Source organism: Dermochelys coriacea, chromosome 14 (assembly GCF_009764565.3).
Source record: "Dermochelys coriacea isolate rDerCor1 chromosome 14, rDerCor1.pri.v4, whole genome shotgun sequence".
NCBI lineage: Eukaryota > Metazoa > Chordata > Testudines > Dermochelyidae > Dermochelys > Dermochelys coriacea.
Genome location: NC_050081.1, coordinates 4,541,919 through 4,567,055, shown reverse-complemented (window position 1 = coordinate 4,567,055; position 25,137 = coordinate 4,541,919). Strand labels below are relative to the sequence as shown.

At 46.9% G+C, this 25,137-nt stretch overlaps 1 protein-coding gene across 1 annotated transcript in view; it reads right to left on the bottom strand.

The window, feature by feature from the left end:
• Positions 1-13,860: 13,860 nt before the first annotated feature.
• SLC39A11 (solute carrier family 39 member 11) overlaps positions 13,861-25,137 on the bottom strand; it is a 430,131-nt gene continuing 418,854 nt past the window's right edge. Inside the window, exon 10 of the mRNA XM_043497573.1 lies at positions 13,861-18,252. Within this exon, the coding sequence (XP_043353508.1) occupies positions 18,213-18,252 (40 nt within the window). The 3' untranslated portion in view covers positions 13,861-18,212. The remainder of the gene's footprint in view (positions 18,253-25,137) is intronic.

Sequence of the window (25,137 nt, the reverse complement as noted above, 5' to 3'; positions counted from 1 at the left end):
GTACTTTGAAACCCAGTAGTTCTTACAATTAAAAACATTACCGGGGAGCACCTCCCTAAGAAGGCACATTAGGGTTAAAATAAATTGGAGCCATCCCTAGGGCAATGGAGCCAGTTTACACACCTTGACTATTTTCAAAGGTGATAGGGGGGGGAAGAGCATTTTGCAAGTGCAATTACGTTGCAGTGCAAGGTAAGTGGGGAATGAGGATTGCCCTCCCCCGCCCCCCCCATTCCCAGCTGTTCACGCTTTAGGAAGAGCTTGCATGGGATGGTTCCATCCCAAGTGAGGGTCAGAATATCATCTAATTCCTTCCCCAAATCCCTACCAGCCACCACTGTTACTTTCACGAGTAGCACTCAGAACAAGCCTGCACAGCTCCTCACATACCATTGTGCTTATCAGGGCAGCCATACACAGGAACATCCTTTCAGCACTGACCCTGCCAACCTGCAGCTTCAGCTCCTGAAATGCTGGTGCTATAGTACCAGCCACTGCACCTTGAGAGCTGCTGTATATTGAAGCCGTTACCAGCCTCTTGGTTCATGAAGACAGGTTTCAGAGTAGCAGCCGTGTTAGTCTGTATTCACAAAAAGAAAAGGAGTACTTGTGGCATCCGATGAAGTGAGCTGTAGCTCACGAAAGCTTATGCTCAAATATATTTGTTAGTCTCTAAGGTGCCACAAGTACTCCTTTTCTTTTTGGTTCATGAAACTGTTAAGGAATTAGTTTTAAAAGGGATATTTATCCAGGTCATAAATAGACAGGGGCCAAATCACGATCCTGACACAAATGCCTTTGAATTACAGCTGGATTGGGATTCCAGTCCCCAGATCTGACCTGTTGCTTCCTTTCCCAGTCCCATTTCCAGGTAGGATCCAAAGCCAGAAGGGACAGGATGTCCTGGTCCCACTCAGATGCAGCTAGAAACGCAAAAGCACCCAGCTAATTTTGTGACATTTCCACCGTTTAGGGATGAAATCTCCCGAGCGCAGCTAATGAGCTTCTAGTGCAGGTATTTCCTATCCTGACTAGACTTTGAACCCCCACCATCTCTTGGCCAATCAGCTCTGCCAGCTGCCATTTGCATTTCTGCCATTACCATATAAAAGCAGAGAGCTCACCTCCTGCTTCCATTGTGCCAGGCTGCTCTGTATTTTGTGACGGGTACAGGAAGGGGTAGATAGATCCACATGCATCGAAACGGAAACCTAAAGGAATGATTCTCAAGCCAAGCAAGGGAGCAGACCTCCCACAAATGAACTCCACGGCCACAAACAATTGGTTATTTCCTATCTGGACTGCTTCAAGGTCGCAAAGCCCCAGGCAGTTCTCCGACTACATGCTTGGGTCTTGTCCCCATTGGCATGGGCACAGTGGCACACCAGGAGCCCAGTACAACGTTAGAAACATTACGCCGTCTCACTCCAGGCAGACTGCCCCAAGCTGACTTCTGTCTCTGTAAACTGGACATAACATGCACACAACCGAGCCAGGCAATTTTTCATGGAAATTAGATACAACATGCCAGATTAAGCAGTAGAGGTTTAAACCACGCATCAGGTGAGCCAAGCCACATGCTCCTTCTCCCCTGGGGGTTTTGGGCAGGTGAGGTTCAGCCCCAACCTCTGACCTCTGCCCCTCTTCCTCCAACTCCACTTTCCAAAAAACAGTCTCATTCTGCCGGTGTTACACCAGTGCCAAACCTGGGGTGGGGCTGCATATGCTCAGTGACTGTCTCAAATGTTCCCGGAACAGAGTGGAGTCACATGGTTATAACATAGCAACTTGCGCTCAGAAAAGAGCCAGCCATCAAATGAAATTTGCCCACCCTGGAAAAGTGGATTGCCAAATAGGAGTCACTATCTTCCCCCCCCCCCCCAGTTCCCTCACTTCGTTTGTTTTGCACAGTCTGGACTCCTTTAAGGTGAATCAGTTTCAGCTGAATGTTTCAAAAAGGGGAGATGCAGGAAGGAGGCAGGAAACGCGTGGGGGTGAGGTGGAAGGGATAGGATGGAAACAGGAGTTTAGATACCAAGGTGACAGGCACCTGATACAGAAAGGAGGGAGATATTTTCCTCCCTTTTCTGAATTTGGCCCTAAATAAAATTACGAAATCTTGGGATTCCTCCAAGGGAAAACAAAGGATTAGTCTCCTAATGAACCACACCAGTCCTGGATTTGCTCAGCTGTGTTCTCTGAAGTACAAAAAAATAATAATAATAATTAGCCATTTCATTCCTAGGTTCTGTCATCTTTGCCCTGTGAGCCCCCTGGCAACATCAGACTGTTTCACAGAGGAGATTTCCCCCTCTTTACTGTGTAGGCTTTGAACTACCCAAACTTCAATCAAGTTCATTGCAGAGCATACTCTTCAATCTGCAAGGCCCAAACCTGGGCCTCAATGTGTGACACACACTCCAAAATGAAGGACACACAAAAATTAGCCATGCAGGAAGATTGAAATTCTGTGGGGTTCCTCCCTTTAGTCTCAATAACTCTGCCTAGGACCTCGGGGTTATTACTCTTTACTTCTGCTCAAAACCATTGTCAACAATAAATGTGAGGGGACACCAAATTTGTATGGAACATCGGTAACAGAGACTGAAAAGAGGGCCTTTTAAGCAGTGTCCTTCAGAGGTTAAATACAGGCTGCTAAGTCAATTGTTTAAAACCATTTATTAGTTGTTTGCTATAGCACAAACAAGCAGTCAAACAAGCCTGTGTGTATTCAACAGCTACATCTTGGACAAATAAAGAGAGTCTTATTCCGCAAGGACCTGTTGTAAATCAAACAGATTTCAGAACTTGTTGCAAACTGCCAGTGTTATTAATTATTATTATTAACAACAATTATTTGTATTGTAGGAGCCCCAGGCATGGACCCAGGACCCCACTACTTTAAGCGCTTGCACAAACACAGAACAACACAGTCCCTACCTGCTTAAATGTTCTAATACAATTCAGCCCAGCCTTGGTGGAAGGGCAGGGCAAGAGGCAGCACACAGCCACAAAATGGCTCCTGAAGGGCTGCAGCACCAGCTCTCTGCCATATTTAAAGGGTCAGCCCCTAGAAAGGCATGCTGGGGAAAAAAGTCCTGTTAGATAGAAGCCTTGAATGGGGGAGGGTTAGTTGAGAGCAGGCAATCATCAAGGAGGTTGCTGTTGTGAATGATATGTCATAGTTACAATATGCAGCTATCGGGGGTCTCATGCACTAGCTCATTGCCGTTGAGTGCACATTTCAGAACATTTGTGGTTCAGTGGTTAGGGAGGTAGCCTGGGAGCGAGGAAACCTGGGTTCAGATCCCTGCCCTGCCATGGACTTCCTGTGTGACCTGGAGCAAGTGAGAGTCTTTTGATACTTCGGGGCCCCATCTGGCCAGTTGGGCTAATAGCACTTCCCTACCTGACAGGGTACAGTGAGGACAGATGTGTCCGAGATTGTGGGGTGCTCAGATACCATGACAATGGAGGCCATAGAAGTACCCAAGATGGACAGTTAGAACCCTAGGGTTAGGAGGGACTGCAAGGGTCAGCTAGTCTCAACCCCTGCCAGGATGCGGGATTTGTTGTGTCTAAACTATCCAACATAGATGGCCACAGCCTCTTTTTGAAAACCACCAGTGAAGGAGCATTGATGACTTCCCTAGGCAGTTTGTTCCATTATCCTCCTGTTCTTCCAGTTAGGAAGTTTTTCCTGACACTTAATCTAAATCTGCTCTGCTGTAGTTTAAGCTCATTGCCCCTTACGTTAAGTAAAACACTTGTTTAAACCAAACCTAAATGCGGGGCCTTAACTATTTGATAGCGTCCCTACTGTCCCATGATCCAGGCTGTGCATGCTATGGCCCCATCATCAGACAGATGGCTGCACCCCCATTTGTCAGACCTGGGGGAACTAGAGGGTGACAAAACACACCAAGCCCCTCTGTCTACATGAGTCCTCCAGTGCACCGAGTCGAAGTTGGCAATGTCCACCCATCTGTCTTCTTCGAGCTAAAAAACAACCCAGATGTGCCAAGAATGAAACCTCCCTTGACCTTTCCTGTGCAATCAGAGAGCTGTTGCTTGAGCACCGCATGGTTTAGTTACAGCCACTCTGTTAAACAGTCTAAACCAAAGGAAATGAGCTGCTGGAACACAATCTCATCTCTTTAAAGGTTAGGTGCTGGCGCAAACCCTTCTGAGTGCGGGCAGAATATGAAAAGGTGATGAAAAGAGATGGATTTACTTTTATACCATCCTGACATCCTGCTTAAGAAATTATCAAAGTGCTTTTGTAATGCTACCAGGGCATCCCACTGACCAGGAAAGCTGTCAGAGACTGGATTTAACAGTATCCCCGCTAACACCTTGACTTTGATTTGGGCTTCACTTGGGACTCAGATCAGCTCCCCTCAAAGGCAGTTGAACAATTGTGAATTCAATAAGAGCTGAAGTGGGCATGTCTCTGAGGCAAAAATCATAAAAATCACTGGGAGTGAGGCACCTAAATACCTGTGGGGATCTGGGTCTTTGAGCCTCATTGAGGGGTGATGTGCAAGTGACATCCTCTTAGAAGGCTCCCTGCTAATCACTTAGGCTGTCTTGGATTCAGGCTCGTTTAGACTGATTTTCACTGGACTCAACTTAGGACCAAGTCTAACCTGGTGTAGTTTATATCTTCTGCTGACCACCTCAGTTTAGGCTCCCTTAAACTTGAAAGGCTGGGGGGGGGGGGGCGGGAGAAAGCTCTCAGTGCTGCCTTGACTCTGTTTACAGGGAAGTCAACTGGCCTAATTCTGCGGGAGCCGAAATAAGTGTGTGAGTTACAGCAGCTTTGCCGCTCCTCTGAATCTGACTCAGTGACTCCAGCGCACAGGTAGAGAGGGCAAGAGCAGTCCATCGTGTGTAATAAGGATCAGACTCATAACGAAATAAGGGAAAGTGAGTCAACGTATAGCAACACTGAAACCATTGGTTCATTTCATAGATTCATCCAGTGAGCTACAGAACCGCCTTGAGCTGGTAACTTTCACTGACCACACCCCTTGGCTGGCTTTTTTCCCCACTAGGTGACTTGGGAGGTCGAAAGGCCCCTGGTCTCATCGACTCCAGCCATTGCTTCTGTCCATGTAGTACTAAGTGTTAAAATTATTTCAAAGCTGCAGCCGGAGAGGGAAAGGTGGAGGGAGTTGCATAGATTCAAAGCACTGACAGTGTGGCCTAATGCCTTTTTCATTCGAATCTCTCACCCTGGCTACAGCCAATGGAGGAGGTGAAATGCTACAATAAGAAGGGAGATCGGTAGACCAGGAGTGGCACTGGAGCAGGGCGAATGTTTGAATAGGTAAGTGGGGAGATGAGGAGAGTTAGTGTTGGCCCAGTAGTTAGAACTAGATCCTGGAAATCAGGATTTTCATGGATTCCGAGGCCAAAAGGAACCACTGTGATGATCACATCTGACGGGCTGCATGACTTGGGGCCAGAGACCGGCCCTGAATTAGCTCCGGTTTCATCTTTTAGGAAAAGATCCAATCTCGATTTTAAAATGGCCAGTAATGGGGAATCCACCACAACCCTTGGTAAACTGGTCCGATGGGTTCTGGGTTTTAGTCCTGCCCCTGCCCGATTGCCTGCGAGACCCTGCCACTCAGCACCCACTTGACCCACCCCCTCCCCATGAAATAGCTCAGGGATGTGGGTGTGTGGTTTGATAAATTAAATGTCTGTCCAGGAGCATCGAGATCCTTTGAAGAAAGGGGCAAACAAAACGGCCTGAGTGTTATCAGGCTCAGAGCTGCTCAGAAAACAGTAAGGAATTCCACCCAAAAAAAAAAAAATCAATCAATCAATAAAATAGAAGTTACCATTTCAGATTTTATCCTATTTTGTTTTTTTGATGGAGATTTTCTGGTGTTTGGAGTTTCGGCCGGAAACCGGAAAATTTCCTGGCCAGAAAAAGGCCATTTTTCAACCCAAACATTTCCACTTGCTCTACGTTTCACTGAAGGGCCCCAAGCACATTTCAGGGAGAGCCAGTGTGCCTTTGTTAACATGCTCCCCCCTCTTCCCCTTGTTTGGAGACATCCGGTGCACACCTGCAACCACCACGCCTGACATTGGTAAGCTGTCAAAACAAACAATGTAACAAAATGTGTGCAGCATCCAAATCTGCAAGCCAGCGGTGTAAGGGACCACCCCAAGGCCTAGAAATTCCCCCAAAGCTGGCCAGCCGCTCAAGCAGATGGGTTTTATGGGCCCCAGAGGAGAAATAACATCTCGAAGAGCATCTAGAACTCCTTCTAAATACACACCAGATGATGCAGGGACATAGGAAGGAGATAGGGGTTAGAATAGAAACCGGGGGGGGGGGGGGGAAGAGAAGGATGTAGCTAAGCACATGGGAAAAGCTGCCAGCAACTCCCTCTTCTCTGTGCCCCAGGCTGCAGCTCATTCACAAATCCAGCCAAGTTCCCTCGCTCACTCCTACCTGCTGAGATTTATTTTTACTTTGCTGGTTTGCTTCAGACTGAAACAAATTATTATTTTACGGTAAAGTTAACAGACTAGGAACCATCCCCCCAGCTGCACCCTGCTGCCCCCTTCTCCAGGCAATAGAGAAAGTCTCATCTCACCCCTGCATCCCTGACTGCTCCTGCTCAGGTCATAAAGGCATTGCTGGGGAGGCAGGGGGGAGATCACACAGCCACTCAAAGGGATTTCTCTTTGGCAGCATTATTGCTACGCTCCATGCGGAGCTTTCTGCAGAGCGACCCCAGCCCCGAGCCCCATCTCTTCCTTTCCATTAGTGACCTCGTCTGGCGTAATATCATTTGCTCTCGCTTCTAAAAACAGCCTGTCCCCTTCTCTAAACGCTGCCTTGACAGGGGACCCCCACCTCCCTTTCAGAGTTCAAGCTGAACTTGGTTCAGGTTCAAGCCAGACAGTTCTGTCCCAGATTCCTCTAAGGATTATTTGGGGATTTCTTTGCAGTGTTTAGAAAAGAAAGAAAAACATGGAAAGAGCAAAAGAGCCTTGTAAAGGGGTTGGGGAAGGAATACAAACTGTGCTCACAACGATCAATGGGCTAGATCCTCCACTCCAAACAAGTTGTGCTTGTGCAGTACCTGGGGTGGTGGGAAGAGGTTCGTTACAAGCCACTTCTCTAGTCCGGGGGAGCCCAGGAATAACTTCGAGCAGCCTCTCCAAGACCTCTAAGTTACACCAGTTGTGCCTGTCCTCTAGCTTCTGCCCACTTCCTCTTCCCACACCAAAGCTGGATAGCTTATAGTCAGAGGAATCTTTAGCTGCTGCCGGAACTCACATGGGGGATCCGGGCTCCTAGATACAATTTTTGAAAATACAGCAAAGAACAAAAAATGAATTAAAAATAAAAAGGGTTTTACCAAAACCTAATGGGCCAAACTTTTAGCCTCTCCTTTTTATGCGCACGCAAAACGGCTACAAAACCACCATTTCCTCTGGCCAATCTGCATGCCCATATGTGCATGCACAAGCAGCAGTACTGAGATTGCATATTGTTGCCTCTTTTGTACCTGCTCAACTAGTCAAAATTTGGGGCCCTGGTGTTGTTCCAATTTGGAGTAGAAGCGAAGCAGCTGGATGACCTAGCACTATGGCTCCTACCTACAGGGTGAAAGGTCCCAAGTCCTTGCTCTCGGAATTTTGTAGAAGTTCTCTGGCCTGTGTTAAACAGGCAGCGAGGCTAAGTGATCACAATAGCCCTTTCTGGCCTTGAACCCATGATGAAGTCTGGTATTTTCTTTGATGCAGTCTTGTTTATTTACAAGGAACGTATCACATCCTACTTCTACAGATGCAGGAGGAACCAGAAAACAGGAGATAGCTTCTCCTGCATGCAGTTCCCTGCCTCTTTAGCCAACCCCAGAACCTTCCTCTAGGCTTCTTCTGGATCACACTATGCTTATAGGCAGACACTCAGAATACTCAGTCAAACCCCTCCACCCCCTCAGTCCAAAACTCTGGGGCGAGTTCACCACTCCTTTTGTGTTAGGTGGGTGGGGGGACCTTGCGATTGGCTTATCCTGACAGTTATGTTAGTTGTATGATGCATTCCCACCCAGTCTAAAAGAGGTTTTTGATCCATGCAGTCACCAGTACTTCTGAGCATAATTGTATACAAACCACAGTGCATCGGCCATCTTGCACGTACACAAAAAGGAGGCCACATCAAAGTGTGACCCAATATAATTTTGTTTTAAATTTTTCCACAACATATTTTTAGATTGCAGGGAGAACATTTAAGGGAACCAAAACCTTTCATGACTAGTTGGCAATCCTAACAGCAGCGTTATGCTAGAGTAAGCAACTGGCAGACTATGTATCGTGTCCTCTTCTAATGGTTGGTGGATAACAACCTACTATTGCTAGCCCTAAAAGAGTTACTACATTAGCACAAGTGGTAGCAGCCAGTGTTGCAATGCTAAAGTCTCCTATTTAAACCATGTGGTGTGTAATTACAACACAAACGAGAAACAGAAAAAGAAGCAGAGCCGTCTAGTTTCCCTGGCCAAGATGAGTGAAATTCAGAAAGGAACCAAAGAAAAGCATATGAATGGTTGGGAAAGATTATTTTGGTTTTAAGCATTTCAACAGTACCCCTTTAAAATGGATGTCAGCGATCCATAACTAGGGGGTCAGAGCCAAGTCAAATCAGCAGTAATTCTTATTTCTTTTCCTCTCTGCTGCATCCAGCTCAAAGCAAAATAAAAGTGCTGAAACAAGTCATTCCCTTCAACCCTCCTTTTCCTGGTGAACTGTTTTACAATAAGCTACCTGCTGGGGTCACAGAAACACGAGAGAGGCGCCTTTCACCTCACACAAAAGCAGGAGGGGGGGAGGGAGACGCTCTGAAAAGCTTGCAAAATGGAAAAAAAGGAGAAGGGGAAAAAAGACAACACTACCCCTTTTGTCATCTTCTGGAGCCTTTATTGGAGACCATTTCTGTCCCACTTCGGCTCACCATCTCTCAGCCAAGCTCTTCAGATACCCGGCTCTCATCCAGGGCTGCAAGAGTACATTTGCCAAACGAGGAGATGAAAATCAAAGGGTGTTCAGCGACAGAAAAAAGGGAAAGTAGTTTTTCTGCCTTAAAAGTAAAGCAGGGAGAGGGAAATGTTATCAATTGTTTATTAAATCAGATGAACAAGACGACAAGGACCCACTCCAAAGAAAGGCTCAAAGCAATGGGACCCTTGTGAGTGAAACTGGTGTTCATCTCTTGGTGTTTACTTATAATGAAGTGGCAGCCTTTTATGTTCTGTTAAATGGCTGCGTTGGAGCTGGAGATTAGATAACGCTGGGATAGAAGGGGTGGGATTTCTGGGGTTCAGAGGCTTCTTAAGAGAGAGTCACTGTAACAAGTGCCAGAACTTGAACCCAACCTCGCTCAAAGTATCATGGTGCTGGGTGGGTGGAAGCAGAGAAGATGGGGCTTTTTCCTTCAGAAAAAATTCTTCCTTTGGGTAAGATGTAACTATGTATACACACGAGATGGTGTGAACAGCACCAGCTTGAGCCAAGTGTGGCATGGCTAGATGTTGGAGATGCCTCTTAGCAGCACCTCATCTTGGTGGTGCGCCCGCATCCTGAAACGAAGCATCCCTGCTGGTCCAGCGTTTCCCTGCTCTCCTCCTCAACACACACACACGCACCATAGCTGACAGATGGCCTGCCCTCCCTCCCTCCTATCCACCCCACCCTATAGTCCAATTCCAGGCTGCTCATGAGAAGATGCTCTCAGTCGATCCAGTTGTCCAGTAATTGTCTGGTGTGCATACACCGCCACTCATTTACACTTACAACCCAAAGTGAAGATTTCAACCCTAAGGAGCCCAATTGTCCCTTGGTCTACGCTCAATGTTGCCAATAGCAGTGCATGAGGGATACATTTGGCCCTTGTTCTTTAGAGAGGAGAAACAAGTGCATTGACCCACGACCTCCCAAACCCCTCTGCACAGTCCTCAATTTATCTATCAGGTTTTCAAAATTCAGTTATTTCAAAAGGAGAAATATTAGCTCGTAGTTATTGCTTGTCGCCCTAGACTGCAGACTTGTCCCACTCCCTAAGACAAAGCAGTACAGAACCAGGGTGAACTGCAGGGTGGTGCCACCTGTTCACCGCCACAGCCCTACGTGCCAATGGAATGAAAAATTTAGCGAGTCTCAGCAGGACCTGAAAACCACAAACAGTTGGTTCAGCATGGGGCCTGCTACTTTAAAGAGCTCAGCCTGTTTGGTGTATCACAAAGAAAACTGAGCGGGTCACTTGATTGTCGTGTATAAATACCTTCACCGTGAGAAAATAATCGGGCACATGCACTTTAACCTGATGATGAAGGCAGCACGAGAACCAATTTCTGGAAACTGATGCCAGATACAATGGTCAATAAGGGACAAATTTCTAACGGCGAGTGTGACTGACCATTGGAACAAACTACCAAAGGAAGTGGTGGCTTTTTTCATCTCTGGCTGTCTTCAGATCAAGACTGGAGGCCTTTTTGGAAGAGACTGTGAAGCCAAACACAAGTTATTGGGGTTGTTACAAAGGTAACAGTTTAATTTATGAGCTTGTGCAATACAGGAGGTCAGACTCAGTGATCTTAAGCTCCCTTCTGTCCTTAAAAATCCATGAATAAATTCAAGACTAAGATGTGTTGGCAGAGCTGGCTGTGGAGTGGCTAGTGGAAGAGAAAGGTGCCACGGCTCGGGGGTGTGTGTGTGTGTGTGTGTGTGTGTGTGTGTGTGTGTGTGTGTGTGTGTGTGTGTGTGAGAAGAGACCTGCACAACGCTATGCCAGCTCCAGCTATTCTTGTCAGCCTCTCCATTTTAAAGTTTCTACATGAATTTGGGGGCTTGTGGAAGACAAAAGTAAGGGCCAGTTTCCTTTTGAGCACACTGTGCTACTACAGAGTCTGCAGCGTAAGAAGCATTAATAGAGGTTACAGTTTATCTAAGGAATAGGATAAGTCAGTCTTTAAGTGCCTGTAATTATGTTCTGACAGTGGCAGAGGGGAACAGAAGCCTCCAGAGTCCGGCGGCGAAGCATGGGCCTGCATCGGAGACAGGCTGCGTATAGGTGTCAGGCTCCCTAGGGCAATCGCATAGCAAGCTGGAGCTTGCTGTGGCCAGCTTTGTGCCTGGAGATGAAAAGCTCAGCATTAGCGCTAGCACAGTGCTTAGGAAATCAAACAGCCCCGTGCAGCTCTATACTGGAGCCTGGCTATGGCTGTTAGCCATGACAACACTCCCCGCCATAGATTGCGAAATAAAGGGCCTCACTGTGCACGGTGCTGAGACCCTTTCACGAGGGGCCCCTGGGAGCCGATGGGAATGAAGGGCCCTTCGCACCTCTCCGGAGGCGCTCGGCCTCTTGCAGAATCAGAGCCAGAGAAAGGGAGACAAAAGCATTTCAGAAGAACCTCCTTTAGCATAACTGACTAACCATGGAGTGCCCTCTTACCAGCCAGCCCAGGCGCCAGACAGCACAATGCACACAAAAGGCAGCGCTTGGGCCGAGTCAGCTTAGACTTAATATTTGCATTTCGTAAAGCAAACGAATAAATCCCCATGAGTTTATCTGTGCTTCCCATTTGTATTTATTAGCAAGAACAACAGGTTGGTTTTCCTCCTTCGTTACACAGGTAAAATAGAAGCACAGCTCCCACGCCCTTCTCTTCTCAACGGCCCGGCCTTGTGTTGATTCTCCATCTCTAAACAAGCTGGGATTACCCGAATGACTGACCAGAAAAGCAAACAGCCTTTGAAGTAAATGTTAGTTATGAACTCTGAGAGCGAAGAGTCTCATAATGAGCAGCGCTGTGATTCACTTCCTCCGAGCTGCTGGGAGAAGTAATTCACATGCCTCAGAGAGATAGAGCCCGGGCAAAGCTGTATGCATCCCCTTGCCCAGCACAACCCCTGCCGTGGTCTCCACTGGCATGAGAAGGGAACAGACACCACCACCTCAAGTCAGGATGTCCATGCAGGTGAAGCTTCATCCAGGAGTAGCTCCTAGGAAGACCATAAGAACTGCCAAACCGAGTCAGACCAACGGTCCATCTAACCCAGTATCGTCCCCAACTCTGGCCAGTGCCCAAACCTCAGGGGTAGTGTGCAGAACAGGGCAATTATGGATGGATCCACCTCGGTCTTTGCTCCCAACTTCTGGCAGTCAGAGGTTTAGGGTTGCCCTGAGCATGGGATTGCATCCCTGACCACCTAGCCATTGATGGACCTTTCTTTTTTGAACCCAGTTATATTTTTGGCCACCACAACCTCCCCTGGCATGAGTTCCACAGATTATTTGTGCATTGTGTGACAAAGTATTTCCTCTTGTTTGTATTAAAACCTGTTGCCTTTTAATTTAATTGGGAAATGGCTGTTTTTTGTATTGTGGGAAAGGGTAAAGAACACTCCTCTATTCACTTTTTTCTCACCATTCGTGATTTTATAGACATTATCGTATACCCCCTCAGTTGTGTCCTTTCTAAGATGAACAGCCCCAATCTTTTTGGTCTCTCCTCGAATGCAGGCCATTCCATACCTTTGATCATTTTTGTTGCTCTTCTCTGAGCCTCTTCCAGTTTCACTAGATCCTTTTGGAGATGGGACAACCAGAACTGGACACAGTATTTAAGGTGTAGGCGCACCCTGGATTCTTATAACGGCATTATAATATTTTCTGTCTTATTCCCTATCCCTTTCCTAATGGTTCTAACCTTCTGTTGGACTTGTGGACCACTTCTGTGCATTACTTTGCAATTGTCAGTGTTGAATTTCATCAGTCACACACACACACACACACACACACAAAGTTACTCTAACAATTTACATCCTATTCTGTTTATACCGTTTGTGCACAGGCCCTTGGCATCAATCAGAACCCACACTGGTTAATGTTTTAGCTCTCACCTTCTCAAGCACAGGTTTCAGAGTAGCAGCCGTGCTAGTCTGTATTGGCAAAAAGAAAAGGAGTACTTGTGGCACCTTAGAGACTAAAATTTATTTGAGCATAAGCTTTCGTGAGCTACAGCTCACTTCATCGGATGCATTCAGTGGCATCCGATGAAGTGAGCTGTAGCGCACGAAAGCTTATGCTCAAATAAATTTTAGTCTCTAAGGTGCCACAAGTCCTCCTCTTCTCAAGCACCTTATTCAACCTTATGCGATAAATGAAATGAGTCTACAAGAGTTCATCACAGTGCCCACTGGTGTACACCAGGGATCCGTTGCCTTGGGCCCAGTCCATGCTATTTTATTTTTCACTTTTTATTAAAGCAAAGTTACTATAAAATGTGAACATGCTACATTGTCTGCTACTTATTACAGATCAGGTTAATATTCAAAGAAGCTGGCTAAAGGTTCTGGCTGGGTGGCAGGAGAGGCCTCCTCCTTGCAGTACGCCACAAAGGGTGACCACATTTCAAAATACCTATCCTCTTTTTGTTGCTTCTCTTACGTACCCACTTGGGGTGAATGGTTTTCCCATTATAAAAACAGTCCATATTTTACAATATCACAATTCCATAGGGGGAGGGGGCCATATTTTTTCCAACAACACACAATACAAAATCTTGCAGCTAACAATAAAAAAAGAAATTCAGGTGTTGTTCTGTTTAAAATGCAGACCCTTTCCTAGAGCATTAGATAAGTCGGATCAGGGCATCTCCAGGAAGCTGGTATTTTGTGATAAGATTAATCTCTTCAATAATTTCCCCCAAAACTGACCTAGTTCCTGGACACAACTACCACCTGTGTAAGTATGTTCCTCTTTCCCTACAAGGCCTCCAACAGAGTGCATCCCAATATAACTATTTCAATAAGGAGAGGCGATTAAAACCAAAATAGTCCCATCAATTCTACCTTTAGCGTGGATGTAGTTACTGCAGTATAAAGATGCCTTGTACAGTATAGATTATGCCCCTTCCCTTATAGGAAAAAGCGATCCGTGTTAAGCACCTTTATACAACTGTATGTGTGTACAAACTAGGGTGGTGGTGAACGTAGACACACCCCGAGTTTAGTTTAGACCTAGCAGCAGAATAGCAGGGGTTGGTGCAGGACAACTTGGATGAAAAAGCAGATCCTGTTACAACTGCACCCACCTCCCTGAGCTGCAAACGTGGTCCAATCATTTTAAAAAGACTTGTATTTAGATAAGAAGAGCATTGAACCGTGTGGTGGTAAGAGGTCCTGGAGCGACAACTCGAGGTAGAAACAATGCCAGCTTCCTTCATCTCCGCTCTGGAGCTGCCTCCCCTGCTAGAGGTTACTTTAGTGCCCTTGCTCCCCAACTAGAAAATAGGATGAATTAGTGCAGCTGTGATGGCAGCTTCTTTGGACACATGGAGGCCTGTCCTCAAGGCAAAGGACTGCAACCAACCAACTGCTGGGAGGGAACAACCAGCAACCAGGGCTATATTCCAGCCCTTCGTCCCTGATCTATCCTGTGTTCTCTAGCGTTTGCCCATTCCTATGGTAACAAGCTAACTGACAGGTGGAGTAAGCAAAGAAATGTAGCTCTTCTGGATGAGAGAACAAACATACATTCACAGCCGTGCACAGCCACAATTTGAACTATCCTCCAAAATCATATCTTCCCTGTCAGAAATCCAAAATACGTTTGTCTGTTTGAAACACAACAGCTGCAAAGGACAAATTGGTTTGAGCTGCCGGAAAAGAGATGGGACAATTAAAGAGATGCCCCAGGGTGGCAGCTGTGCACATTATGCATGGGTGTTAGTGTAAAGTGGCATTAAGAAAAGGACAAACATCAGTGGAGACACTCTGGGCCATTTTTCTCACTAGGTGTGAAGCCTTTCTGAAAATGCCAACCCATAGGTCAAGTTCTGCACATGTTTCTCTGCCATGATGCCTACAAAAAAACCAACTTGACCATGGCTTGGCTGGTGGTGTGCTGAAACCACCGCTCCTATGTTGACCTGTGTTGTCTCATTGTGTCCTTGAGCTCCCCCATCTGTTGTCTCTCGTCTCATAAGCATTTTGGCCAGGGACTGTCTCTTTGTATTGTACCTAGCACAATGGGGGCCAGTCTTCTAGGTGTGACGGTAATGCAAATATACAGTTACATCTCTGCAACCCCATTTAAAAAAAAAAAAAGTCACTGGTGTAACAAAGCAGATTTTAACTCAGTGAGTTTGAGTGCAGACATGATTTTAAGTGGTAGGGAACATGATACCATCAGATGAGTGCTGTGTATCGTAGAGGCTGGCGGGTAGAACGGTAGTAGGAAAAGCAACCAACAGGAGGGTGTAAGAAGGGTGTAGACATTTTATAGCTGCCTGTTGGTTGCGTTTCCTGCTATAAGCCCATCATTCCTCCCCCCATGGGTAGGTTACACTCACACTCCCTACGTAACTTGCCGTACACATCACGTATGTTACCCTGGAATGCACAGTGTGACTGTGCGGGGGGTTTTACACTGACTGAAAGTCTAATCTTCACACAGACATTTTAGGGACACTATGTCAGTAGCCCACTGGAGCAGTGCTGTTACAGCAAGCAGGATAAGAGCCATGGCTTGAATTCTCTCCCTATGAAAGATTTAGGCTGTATTTTTAGCAGGAGAAGTGTATGATGAATCCCCAGCTGGCAGCAATACTGGGACTCAAAGCAATCATGAATATCCAGGTTTGACTCACTGTCGGGAACCCTATAATTTTCCTGAGGACTGTTCCTACTAGTTACTGCTGCTTTAATGAGGCTGGGGCTGCAGAATGCCAATACACTGAGCTTTGCTCAACTCTTCATGCATCCAGGAGTAGAAATACCTGTACAACCATTCAAAAGCACTCAAGCACCTGAATAAACTACAGGATTACTCTTGCATTCAAGCCAATTTAGCTCTTTCCTCTTATCCTTTGGATCCTCTGTGTACCTTGTAAGTACATCATTGCCACAAGACAGCACTACATGACATGGGGGGAAACTGTTTTAGGAGTCGTTTGCACACAGTCAGAGTCTCCTCTCACTTGCAGTGTGACCAACAACTTCCACCAAGTTATTCTATTTTAGGCTTGTATAGGCGAGAGGAGACTCAAGAGCAACATTTGACCTGCCTTTGGGTCATTGGAAAAATGGAGGCAAGAACATCCTTATGATCACATCTATTCCGCATCCCCTAACAGACTCCCAGTTCTGCAGCTGGGCACTTAGGTACATGAAATGGCCCACCAAATGGAATCAATGTGCCCATCAGCAAAACAGGGCTCCCATAATTAAATGAACAAATGTGAAACTGGGCTCCCTACATCTTTCATTATGAGCCACACAAACCATCACTACAAAAATCACAAGCCACTCAACCATCATTTGATTCGGATTTCCTATCTCCCAAATATCAGCCCAAGAGCACGAAAGGGTCTCAAAACCTTTGAGCAATTCTGGGCCAAAGGATAGTTTCAAGTCAAATACTATGTGGACATACAGCATTTCTGACCGAGTCCCTGCAAGTCTGAACCCAAAACGCAAAGTGGGCAGGAAGCCACAGCATTGGGATACCAATTCAATAGATATGCAGGAAACATACAAACTTAAACCATGAAATGTTGTAGATCTCCGAGCTAGGTCCTTGATAAGAGAAGCATCATCATCACACACTGAATTCAGTCATATTAAACATACGATCTTTATTCTAACTTGTCTTCAATTCCATAGGAGCTATTTTCTCATTGAAGAAGGCATAAACTTTGTCCATTTCAAAAAATTTTCAATCTGTATTTAAAAAAAAAAAAAAAAAAAAAAAAAGAAAGATCTAACTACTGTATAGTTCCACAGAGCACCTTCTTGTGCTTTGCATGAATATTGGGGGTGGGGTAGAGAAATGACAACACTCAGGTTTGGGAGTTGAAAACCACACACATTAAGGGGAAGGCATTCAAATTCAGAGTTGCCACTTGAGCAGGAAGCATGTTGGAGCCTGAAGTCCTGCTCACACCATGTCAGGCTGTGCCCTTTAATAGGGGTGGGTGGGATATAGTGGAAAGCAAAAACTTCCCATCTTGAACACTTAAGTGTAGAGATGGTTGCCAAGGTGCTGACCAGCTTTATATCAAAGACTTCCACTCTCCAGCTGTCTGACAGGGCCCAGTGCAGAGGTCTCAGAGTGAAGGCAGAAGGAATTGAGTAGCAAGAGAGGCAATGGATTTTTTTTTTAAAAGAGACATTTAATAGATGCTGATGGTGACAGTTCCCCAACTTGGTACTGTTGCCTTCATCCTCCCCCTCACTGTGGTTACAGGTCTCCCGTGTTCCTTCACCTAGTCCCCAGCCAACCTGGTTTATTTTTTAAATGAGGTTGCAACAATGCGTTGGCCCCTTCTGTTTTAGGTGGCGTTCCCTTGGGCTTGCGCTGGACTGATGTACGCAGAACCATACAGCAAGTCTTTTCCCTACACCATGAGAGGATTTGCATCTCATGCAGCTATCCCAGCAAACAGACCAATGTGCTCTCTTCCCAACAGCCATTCCGAGCATTCAGCTCCCAGTGTCGCAAGGGCTTAGACATTTTCACCTTTGCTCCTGCCACAGCAAGGGGCTGCATCATGCTCTCCGCATGGGTCAAACCAGCCACACGTACAGGACCAAGACCCAAAGAAGTCAGAAGGGAGAGAGGAGAAAAAAATTTCCATGGCTGCTTCCATGGAAACGGGCCAACAGCGGGCTCTTTTCAAAGAGCAGAGAAATCAAGCTCCTATTTGGCTTAAAAGCACATAGCTGTTCACCCCAACATATCTGGCCTGAAAGTCTCCTGGACAAGAGGAGAATTTCCAAGTCTAAAGGCCCAGAAGAGTGCGTCTTGAAGGAGGCTGCTTAAGTCCCTTCTCTGCATGGGAGTCTCCGAGATAAGAGAGAGCCAGGAGAAAGCTGGGTAAAGCAGAGAAATTGAACCATAGTAACTGCACCGTGGGCAACTGGTCAGGAGGCCATTTCCATGATGGGGGCAGCTAGCTGAAAGATCCCACCACAGCCTCCAAAACCTGAGCTTCTTTCCTCCAATGCCTCTACTTCGGGTCCAGCAGGTGGAGAGTTCCCCTTCTGCAAACTGAGGGGTCCCAGGCAAAGCTTCCCAGAATTTCACTTCCCAAAGGGCTACTAGGTGGAACGAAGCCCCCTCCTTCAGAGACGGTCCTGGCCTGTGCTCCAGCAGCAGGTTGGTTTTCCTGTTAGTGTCCCAGAATTCTCTTCCCTCTCTCACGACAGAACCTGCAGGAAAAAAAAAAAAAAAGAGCAAGGAGTTAATGGTCTGTCGGACAATGGATTGTAACAAATGAATCAGCACTTTCTCCGCTATTACTAAACTGAACATGACCCACTTCCTCCAGCGACAGCAAGGAGACTGGAGCAATGCAGGCAAGCGTAGATATCAACTAGCAGGTCTGATGGGTCCCTTAAAAACGCTGAGCCCACTGCTGTAAGGGGCTTCGCATCTGTGGAGAGAAGCGGAGAATTCAATTCATACCGAAGTCATAAGCTCTCAGCGCTTCTTGGGAGAGGCTCAGCACCTTGCACAATCGAGCTCTCAGGAAGTACAAACCCAAACAAGTCCACAAGGACTGCACCCCCACGTTACTTTGCTGAAAAAGGGGAGAAGCAGGTAACAGGTGCTGCTTTCCCAGCAGTCTCAAGATGTCAGGGTAACCAATCAAAAGGACTTTTAATCAACGCCTTCCTTCCTGAGTTATGTTGGGGGCAGCGTGTGGAGGAGGATTGAGGACTGGAGGGAGTGAAGTAGACAGCATTGCCAACCCCGGCTAGCATGGGGAATGTGTAGGTTGGGAGTGACGGAAGGTGATCCCTGGAACCTTTTAGACTGTAAAGTTTTTGGGGCAAAGACTACCACCATTTCCAAATATGGCCCCGAGCACAAGTGGGGCGCTGACCTGGCTATCCTCCAGGCTCCACTACAATACAAAAATGTGAACCACCACCAAGAATTGCACCTAACATTGCCTTCTTCGCTTGGATTAGATTTGCTCCCCTTTACACAAGCTTTTGTCTGTTGTGTCTTTACACAAAGCTCTTCAGGGCAGGGACAGCGTCTTCCAAAAGCCATTGTCCTCTGTACAGCACCTCGTACAATGGATCGAGCCAGAGATGGGAACATCACTGCACAACGCCTGGTGCAACAATATCAACCATGGCGGACTGTTCACCATTGACAAGGGTAGTACAATGGGCCCCAATCCCGATGGCGCCTTTAGGCACTACCACAACCAAACCAACGTCATGGCAGAACAAGACTACTAATGTAGGCTCAGTACCACATGGCGCTGCCCAGGAAGCTCAAGGTGTCTGCACAGCAGTGAAGCCAGCCTGGCATGAGCAGCAACCATTTAAGCTTCCCCAAACACTGCTCAGTCAACGTGCCCCATCCTGATCCCTCTGGGGAGAAAGGAGTTCAATCTCTGTCTCTCTACAGTACTTGACCTCTCTGCTGACATGACATCCCGAAGGGATGCCAGCAGGGATGGAGGATTGGGTGATGTGAACACACTGCTCTAGAAACTGGTCTGAGACCTCTTAGTTCATTTCCAATAGGCTGCCAAAAAGTTGTCAGCAGATAACTGAGCCAGCCAACCCCAGGAGCTATAATTCAGTGATAAGAGCGGAGGATGAGCTGACCTCATTCTTGGGAAAAGCAAATGTACTCAGTTGGATCTCCTCAGGGAGCCAAGAAATGACATCTGCTCCCAGGTTCGGCTTCTATCTTTGTGTGTGATAAAAAACTCATCTTTGCTTAGTATAGCTCTGGATTGATTACATCGTAGGGTGTGATAGAGGGTTGATGAATACGAGAAACGGGTAGAGGAGGATGTCTGGAAATGACATTTCAATTTCTTTTCAACAAATAAAGGATTGGCTGGAAACACATAGATGGAGAAATCATTTAAATACTACTTTACAGATACATAGTCCCCTCTTATCCAAGGAACTCCAAGCGAATTACAAGTAACTGATGAAACATCACAAAGCTTCTGGGAGATAATACTATTACCCTATTTTGCCAGGGGGAAACTGAGGCACAGAAAGATTACAGCTAAACTGTTCCAGTATATTGGCCCCAGCTGTAAGGAACAGTGTCTTGAAGACAGATGCAGGAACGGAAATCAGGATCCTTGACTAACCACACAATGCTCTAATCTAGCGATACTCAGACTGAGGCTCGGGAACTGCAATTGGCTCTTTAATGTGTCTCCTGCAGCTCTTTGCAGCATGTGATATTAAAAACACACGCACGCGCTCCGATCCAGGTGTCAATGTCCCTCGGAAGATCCTCCTCTCACAGGCAGCGTTTAAACACACAGCTAATAGCAGCTTTTTTAAAAGTGTAACTTACAGAGGGAATCGAATCTTTCACTGCGACTCTGATCTGTTCAACTCCATTTGGCCTCTGGAGGTTCTTGTCCTTTAAGGAATTGGATTTTTCTATTCTCTCCTATTTTTTCCCCCTTTTCGGTCAAAGAATCAAAAGCATTTCATTGTTAACAGGTATCCTTATGAGGATGCCATGTCTGGCTTCCACTTCCGGTTGATACCAATTAACGACATACAGGAGAGGTAGAGGTCTGTATGCATGACCCAGTCACTTTACTGCACCTCGTATGTCAGAGCTGTGGAGAGTGAACGATGTTCAGAGAAGATTGGCACCTACACTCCAAGGTGCTAGCCACGTCAGAAATGCCACAAGATGGCTCTTCATATAAACAGTCTAGGGGACATGTTCCAGGGCTGCTGTTTGGTCAACTGGGTTTTGGGGGTCAGGAAATAATGTAGCTCCTAGGAGTTTACAAAAACCCTGTGTGCAAATGTCCCCGGCTCTTGCAAATGTGTTAAAAATAAAACCCTTTAAGAGCTTCCAGATGTTCTGTTTATGTTGTGGTGTTACCCTGGCCGATCCTCTGGAGACCAATATGCAGCCTCCTGACTGCCAGGATGAAATCACGGCAGCCAAGGGGAACGGCATGGGGGAGTGGAAGAGGTCAGAACCCTTCCTCTCCTTTCCACCTCCAACTCAGCCTGTTAACCTGTGCACTGCTAGCAAACACCTGGAGCCCCACCAGAAATCTTTCACCCCAGCTCCAGGTCCTTCCTTGCCTTTGGTTAGTGAGGCAAACATGCTGCGCCCCCTGTAAGTCATCAGAGTTCACTGTGAAGCCTTTAGACCTTAACATACATCGTGGATGGAAAAGGGGGGGGGGCGAGGAGGAGGAGGAAAGAGCAGAAGGAAGTTATTGTCTTACATAGTGTCCTGTTGGTGTCCCAGCTTCCATATGGTGGAATCAATGCAGGAGTGTTTAGTATTGCAGGCCTGGGTTCAAATCCAGACACTCAACCCAGTGAGTTTCAGACTCATCCTAGGATCTAAGGGTCATTTTGTTTCCCTCAAAATCATTGTGCAATTTCAAAAGGGCTAGCGGTCTCCGTTCAGGAGGAGGCCGAAGACGGGAATAACGGGCCCAGACTGAAGTGTCCAGGCCCGGTTGTATGTGAGGGATCAGGACTGCAGTAGGAGGGCGTATGCGAGGGGAGGATGCTGGAGACGGGTGAAAATGGGGATTGCATTGAGGTACATCAGCAAAGCTGGAGGAGTGAAAAATGCATAGCACCCTGCAAACCTCTGGCTGTTCCCATCAGCCTAATTCACAAGGGCTAAATCCAAAAAAAAACGAAATGTAACGGAGCACCTTCCTCCTGCCGCCAACCAAAACCACGCTGCAACTCAAAAGCATCACAGCTTCCCCGTGGGCAGCAAAGCCAAACAGGCACGGAAACCCAAGGGGCCAAGGAAACAATTAGCGCAGTTTTGGCCTCATCAACCCTGATGGCAACAGAAAAGAGAAGAGAGCTCCGCAGTGTTGCAGCAAGATTTGACCTGCCAAAGAGATTTCTTAATGAGCACTGGGTTGGCAGGCAGAGTCACACACACAAACACATACAGGACTCAGGATTCTTTGCACAAGGCGGTGCACTTACAATCTGCTTCTTTTGAAGTTTCCTTGAGTTAGCGGCATGGCAGGCAGCAATCAAACCTCCATAAAACACAGATAGCGCAGCTGTGTGCGCAGGATCTGATCGGTTATCTCACCCCTCCCAGGGCGGATGCATGGGGGGGCGGGGGAAAGGGTGCACCCCACGCGGCTCATTTGAAAAAAGGCTGCCGCAGGAGATCAAAGCCATTTCCTCAAGTGCCTCACTCAAGCCTGGCCATAAAGGAGCAGCACCACTCCCCACTGGATCCCAGAATTCAGGTCCATGCTTAGCATGACAAGGGAAGGTGGTGTTAAAATAGTAGTGGTGATGACACCAGTACGTCCGGGTTTCTATTGCACGCCAACACCACCACCTAGCAGCACTTTTTCCCCAGCAGTAGACCTCCAAGCACTTTACAAAGGAGGTCGGCATAGTTATCCCCATTTTGCGGATAGGAAAACTGAGGCATGGGACGAATAGACTTGCCCAGAGGCAGATCAAGAACAGGACCCAGGTCTTCAGAGCCCCAGTCCAGTGGTCTGTCCACTACCACCATACTGCCTCTTCCCATCTTCATCAGATGGTTCTCTGGTACTCAGAAGCACATCTACATATCATCCCAGGCCAGAGAGGAAGGAGGAAGTGTTCATAAACATCCTTCCCTGTACTCAGATTCCATCCCCCCCCCCCCCACAAGCACCTGTAACAGCTCTACCTGTCCTACGTGGAGGATGCCATTGGGCAGGAGTGGCGGCAACATGCCATCAGCTTCTTTGCGACTCCAGGGAGCAAAGAAGTGTTCAGAACTTTAAGTAAACCCAGATTACAGCAGGGAGCAGAACTGGGGACTCAAGATCTAAACTTCTGATCCAGCGACCACCAAACGGCATCTTGTAGAAGAATTGTGACCCCAGCATCCTGCCCATTTCATTACTAGACCTTCCTCCCCCTCCGTAGCATGTCTCATTAGGGCGGCAGATGAGCTCTGGTGTGCTGGGTGAATTCCAGCATGGGTGGTTACATTCTGTTAATTATAAAATTTCCTGCTGTTGCAACTGGAGCAATTATACAATCACCAGTGCTCCTAAAAGCACCTTCTCTCTGTCCTCTGCTCCCCACCACACTACCTTTCAACGGGGGGCAAATGATTCCTATACAAGGTCTATTAAATGCTTGGGGATCCCCCAGGATGAAAGCTACATGGACAGTAATAATGCATATGCAATTTCTTTCCCCAGGACAGCCTGGCTCCCATGCACTGTCATCGGGTTACTCGAGATCTGAGAGCCTTGAGATGCCAGGAGGTCAAGTGACTTGGCCAATAAGGCCCCACACGCAGTGAGACAGCGAGGTCTCTACAGCCCAAGGTTCCGCCTGGCTCCAGGCCCCTTTCCCTCTGACCAGTAGACCACAGTGCCTCCCTCGGGGAGTGAAGAGAAAGAAGCATGAACTGCTAGAGCCCTGGACAGCACACAAGAGCCCAGGCTGCAGATGGTCAGTTCCACGCTCAGCAGCAGGACAGGAGGAATGATACGGCCAGAGAAAACAGAAAGGGAGGCCATAACCAAACACCACAATAGGATGTGCGTTCAGATTTGTTTGCTTGAGATTTTCCTGCTTCCCCTTCCAGGGTTTGACCAGAGTTTGGGAACAGACGCGTTCTTCTGGCCGCTTCATGCTTTTCTAAGTCATAAAGATTCCCGCGGATGGGAAGTGTGTGTCTGTGGACAGGCTAGATGCAACTGCATGGGCTGCAAAGCAAAACAGGCACGGAAACCATTCGGAGAATTTTGGCCTCATGGCTCCCAGCAGCACCCATCAGAGCAGAACTACTTCCCAGCTGCCTCTTGTCTACAGGGTGGTACCCCTCATTTAGACTGTCTGCCCTCACCCCACTGCTACACTGGGAATTCTTTATATCAAGCTGAATTATGAAAATGCAGCTATAGAGGCAGATCTTATTATTGGGAGTTATTATTTATAGCACCTAGAGAACCTATCCAAGATCGGGGGCCCTTTATGCTAGAGCATCTTTTCCCCAAAGAGATTCCTATCTAACCAGGCAAGACAAAGGAGGGTTGGTTATCTCTAATTTTACAGGTTTCATAGTAGCAGCCGTGTTAGTCTGTATTTGCAAAAAGAAAAGGAGTACTTGTGGCACCTTAGAGACTAACAAATTTATTAGAGCATAAGCTTTCGTGAGCTACAGCTCACGAAAGCTTATGCTCTAATAAATTTGTTAGTCTCCAAGATGCCACAAGTACTCCTTTTCTAATTTTACAGATGAGGAGCAGACTAAAGTGATTTGCCCAGGCCCACACGAGGCATCTGTGCCAGAGAGACTTGAACCCAGATCACCCGAGAGCATTAATCGTAGTATCACCCTTCATCAGAAGCACTGGTTAACTGACGAAGGTGCTGCCATGGACAAAAGAAATCCAATGGAGCTACACCAATTTGCTTCCCGCTGCGGATCTGGCCCACAGAGATTTTAGCCTAGATAATAGATCCCATATGCTTTTAAATTTCATATACCATCTTCTCTTGTCACTCAGAGAATTTGTCCCATTTCCTGTCCCAGCATGGGCTCTCCAGGGGCTGGAACGCATGGTGGAATACTCTGGGGGAGGGGAGAAGGGATAGAACTATTTTTAATGTGTTCAATAACCCACAAGCAGTCAGGTTGTTCCCTCTCTTCTGAAAGGGGGGAGGGAGGAGATGATATAAAGTGTGTGGGTGGAACAAAGACAATGGTTTGTGCATTTAGTCCCTTTACATACCAGACAATGATTTGATTCTAGCCCTAAAGCGATTCATAGTTTTGGGATGCCGGTTTACTCACATGCTCTAACGTGCTTAATGACCAGAGTGATCTTCAGTGAACGAAGGGCTGGATTGTAAAAGAAAGTCAGCCAGGAAAGGGAATTTTTTTTTTTTTTTAAAAGGGAAAGATTCTAACAGAGATGGAGCAGACCTATTGAGTCCTAATCCTTGCTTGTCAATGCACCATATCCTCCAGCGCTACAGCCCATCTAGACAATGACAGTTATGGCCCATCCATCTCTTCTCCTGAGAGACTATGTCTCAGTCTAAAAAAGAAAAGGAGTACTTGTGGCA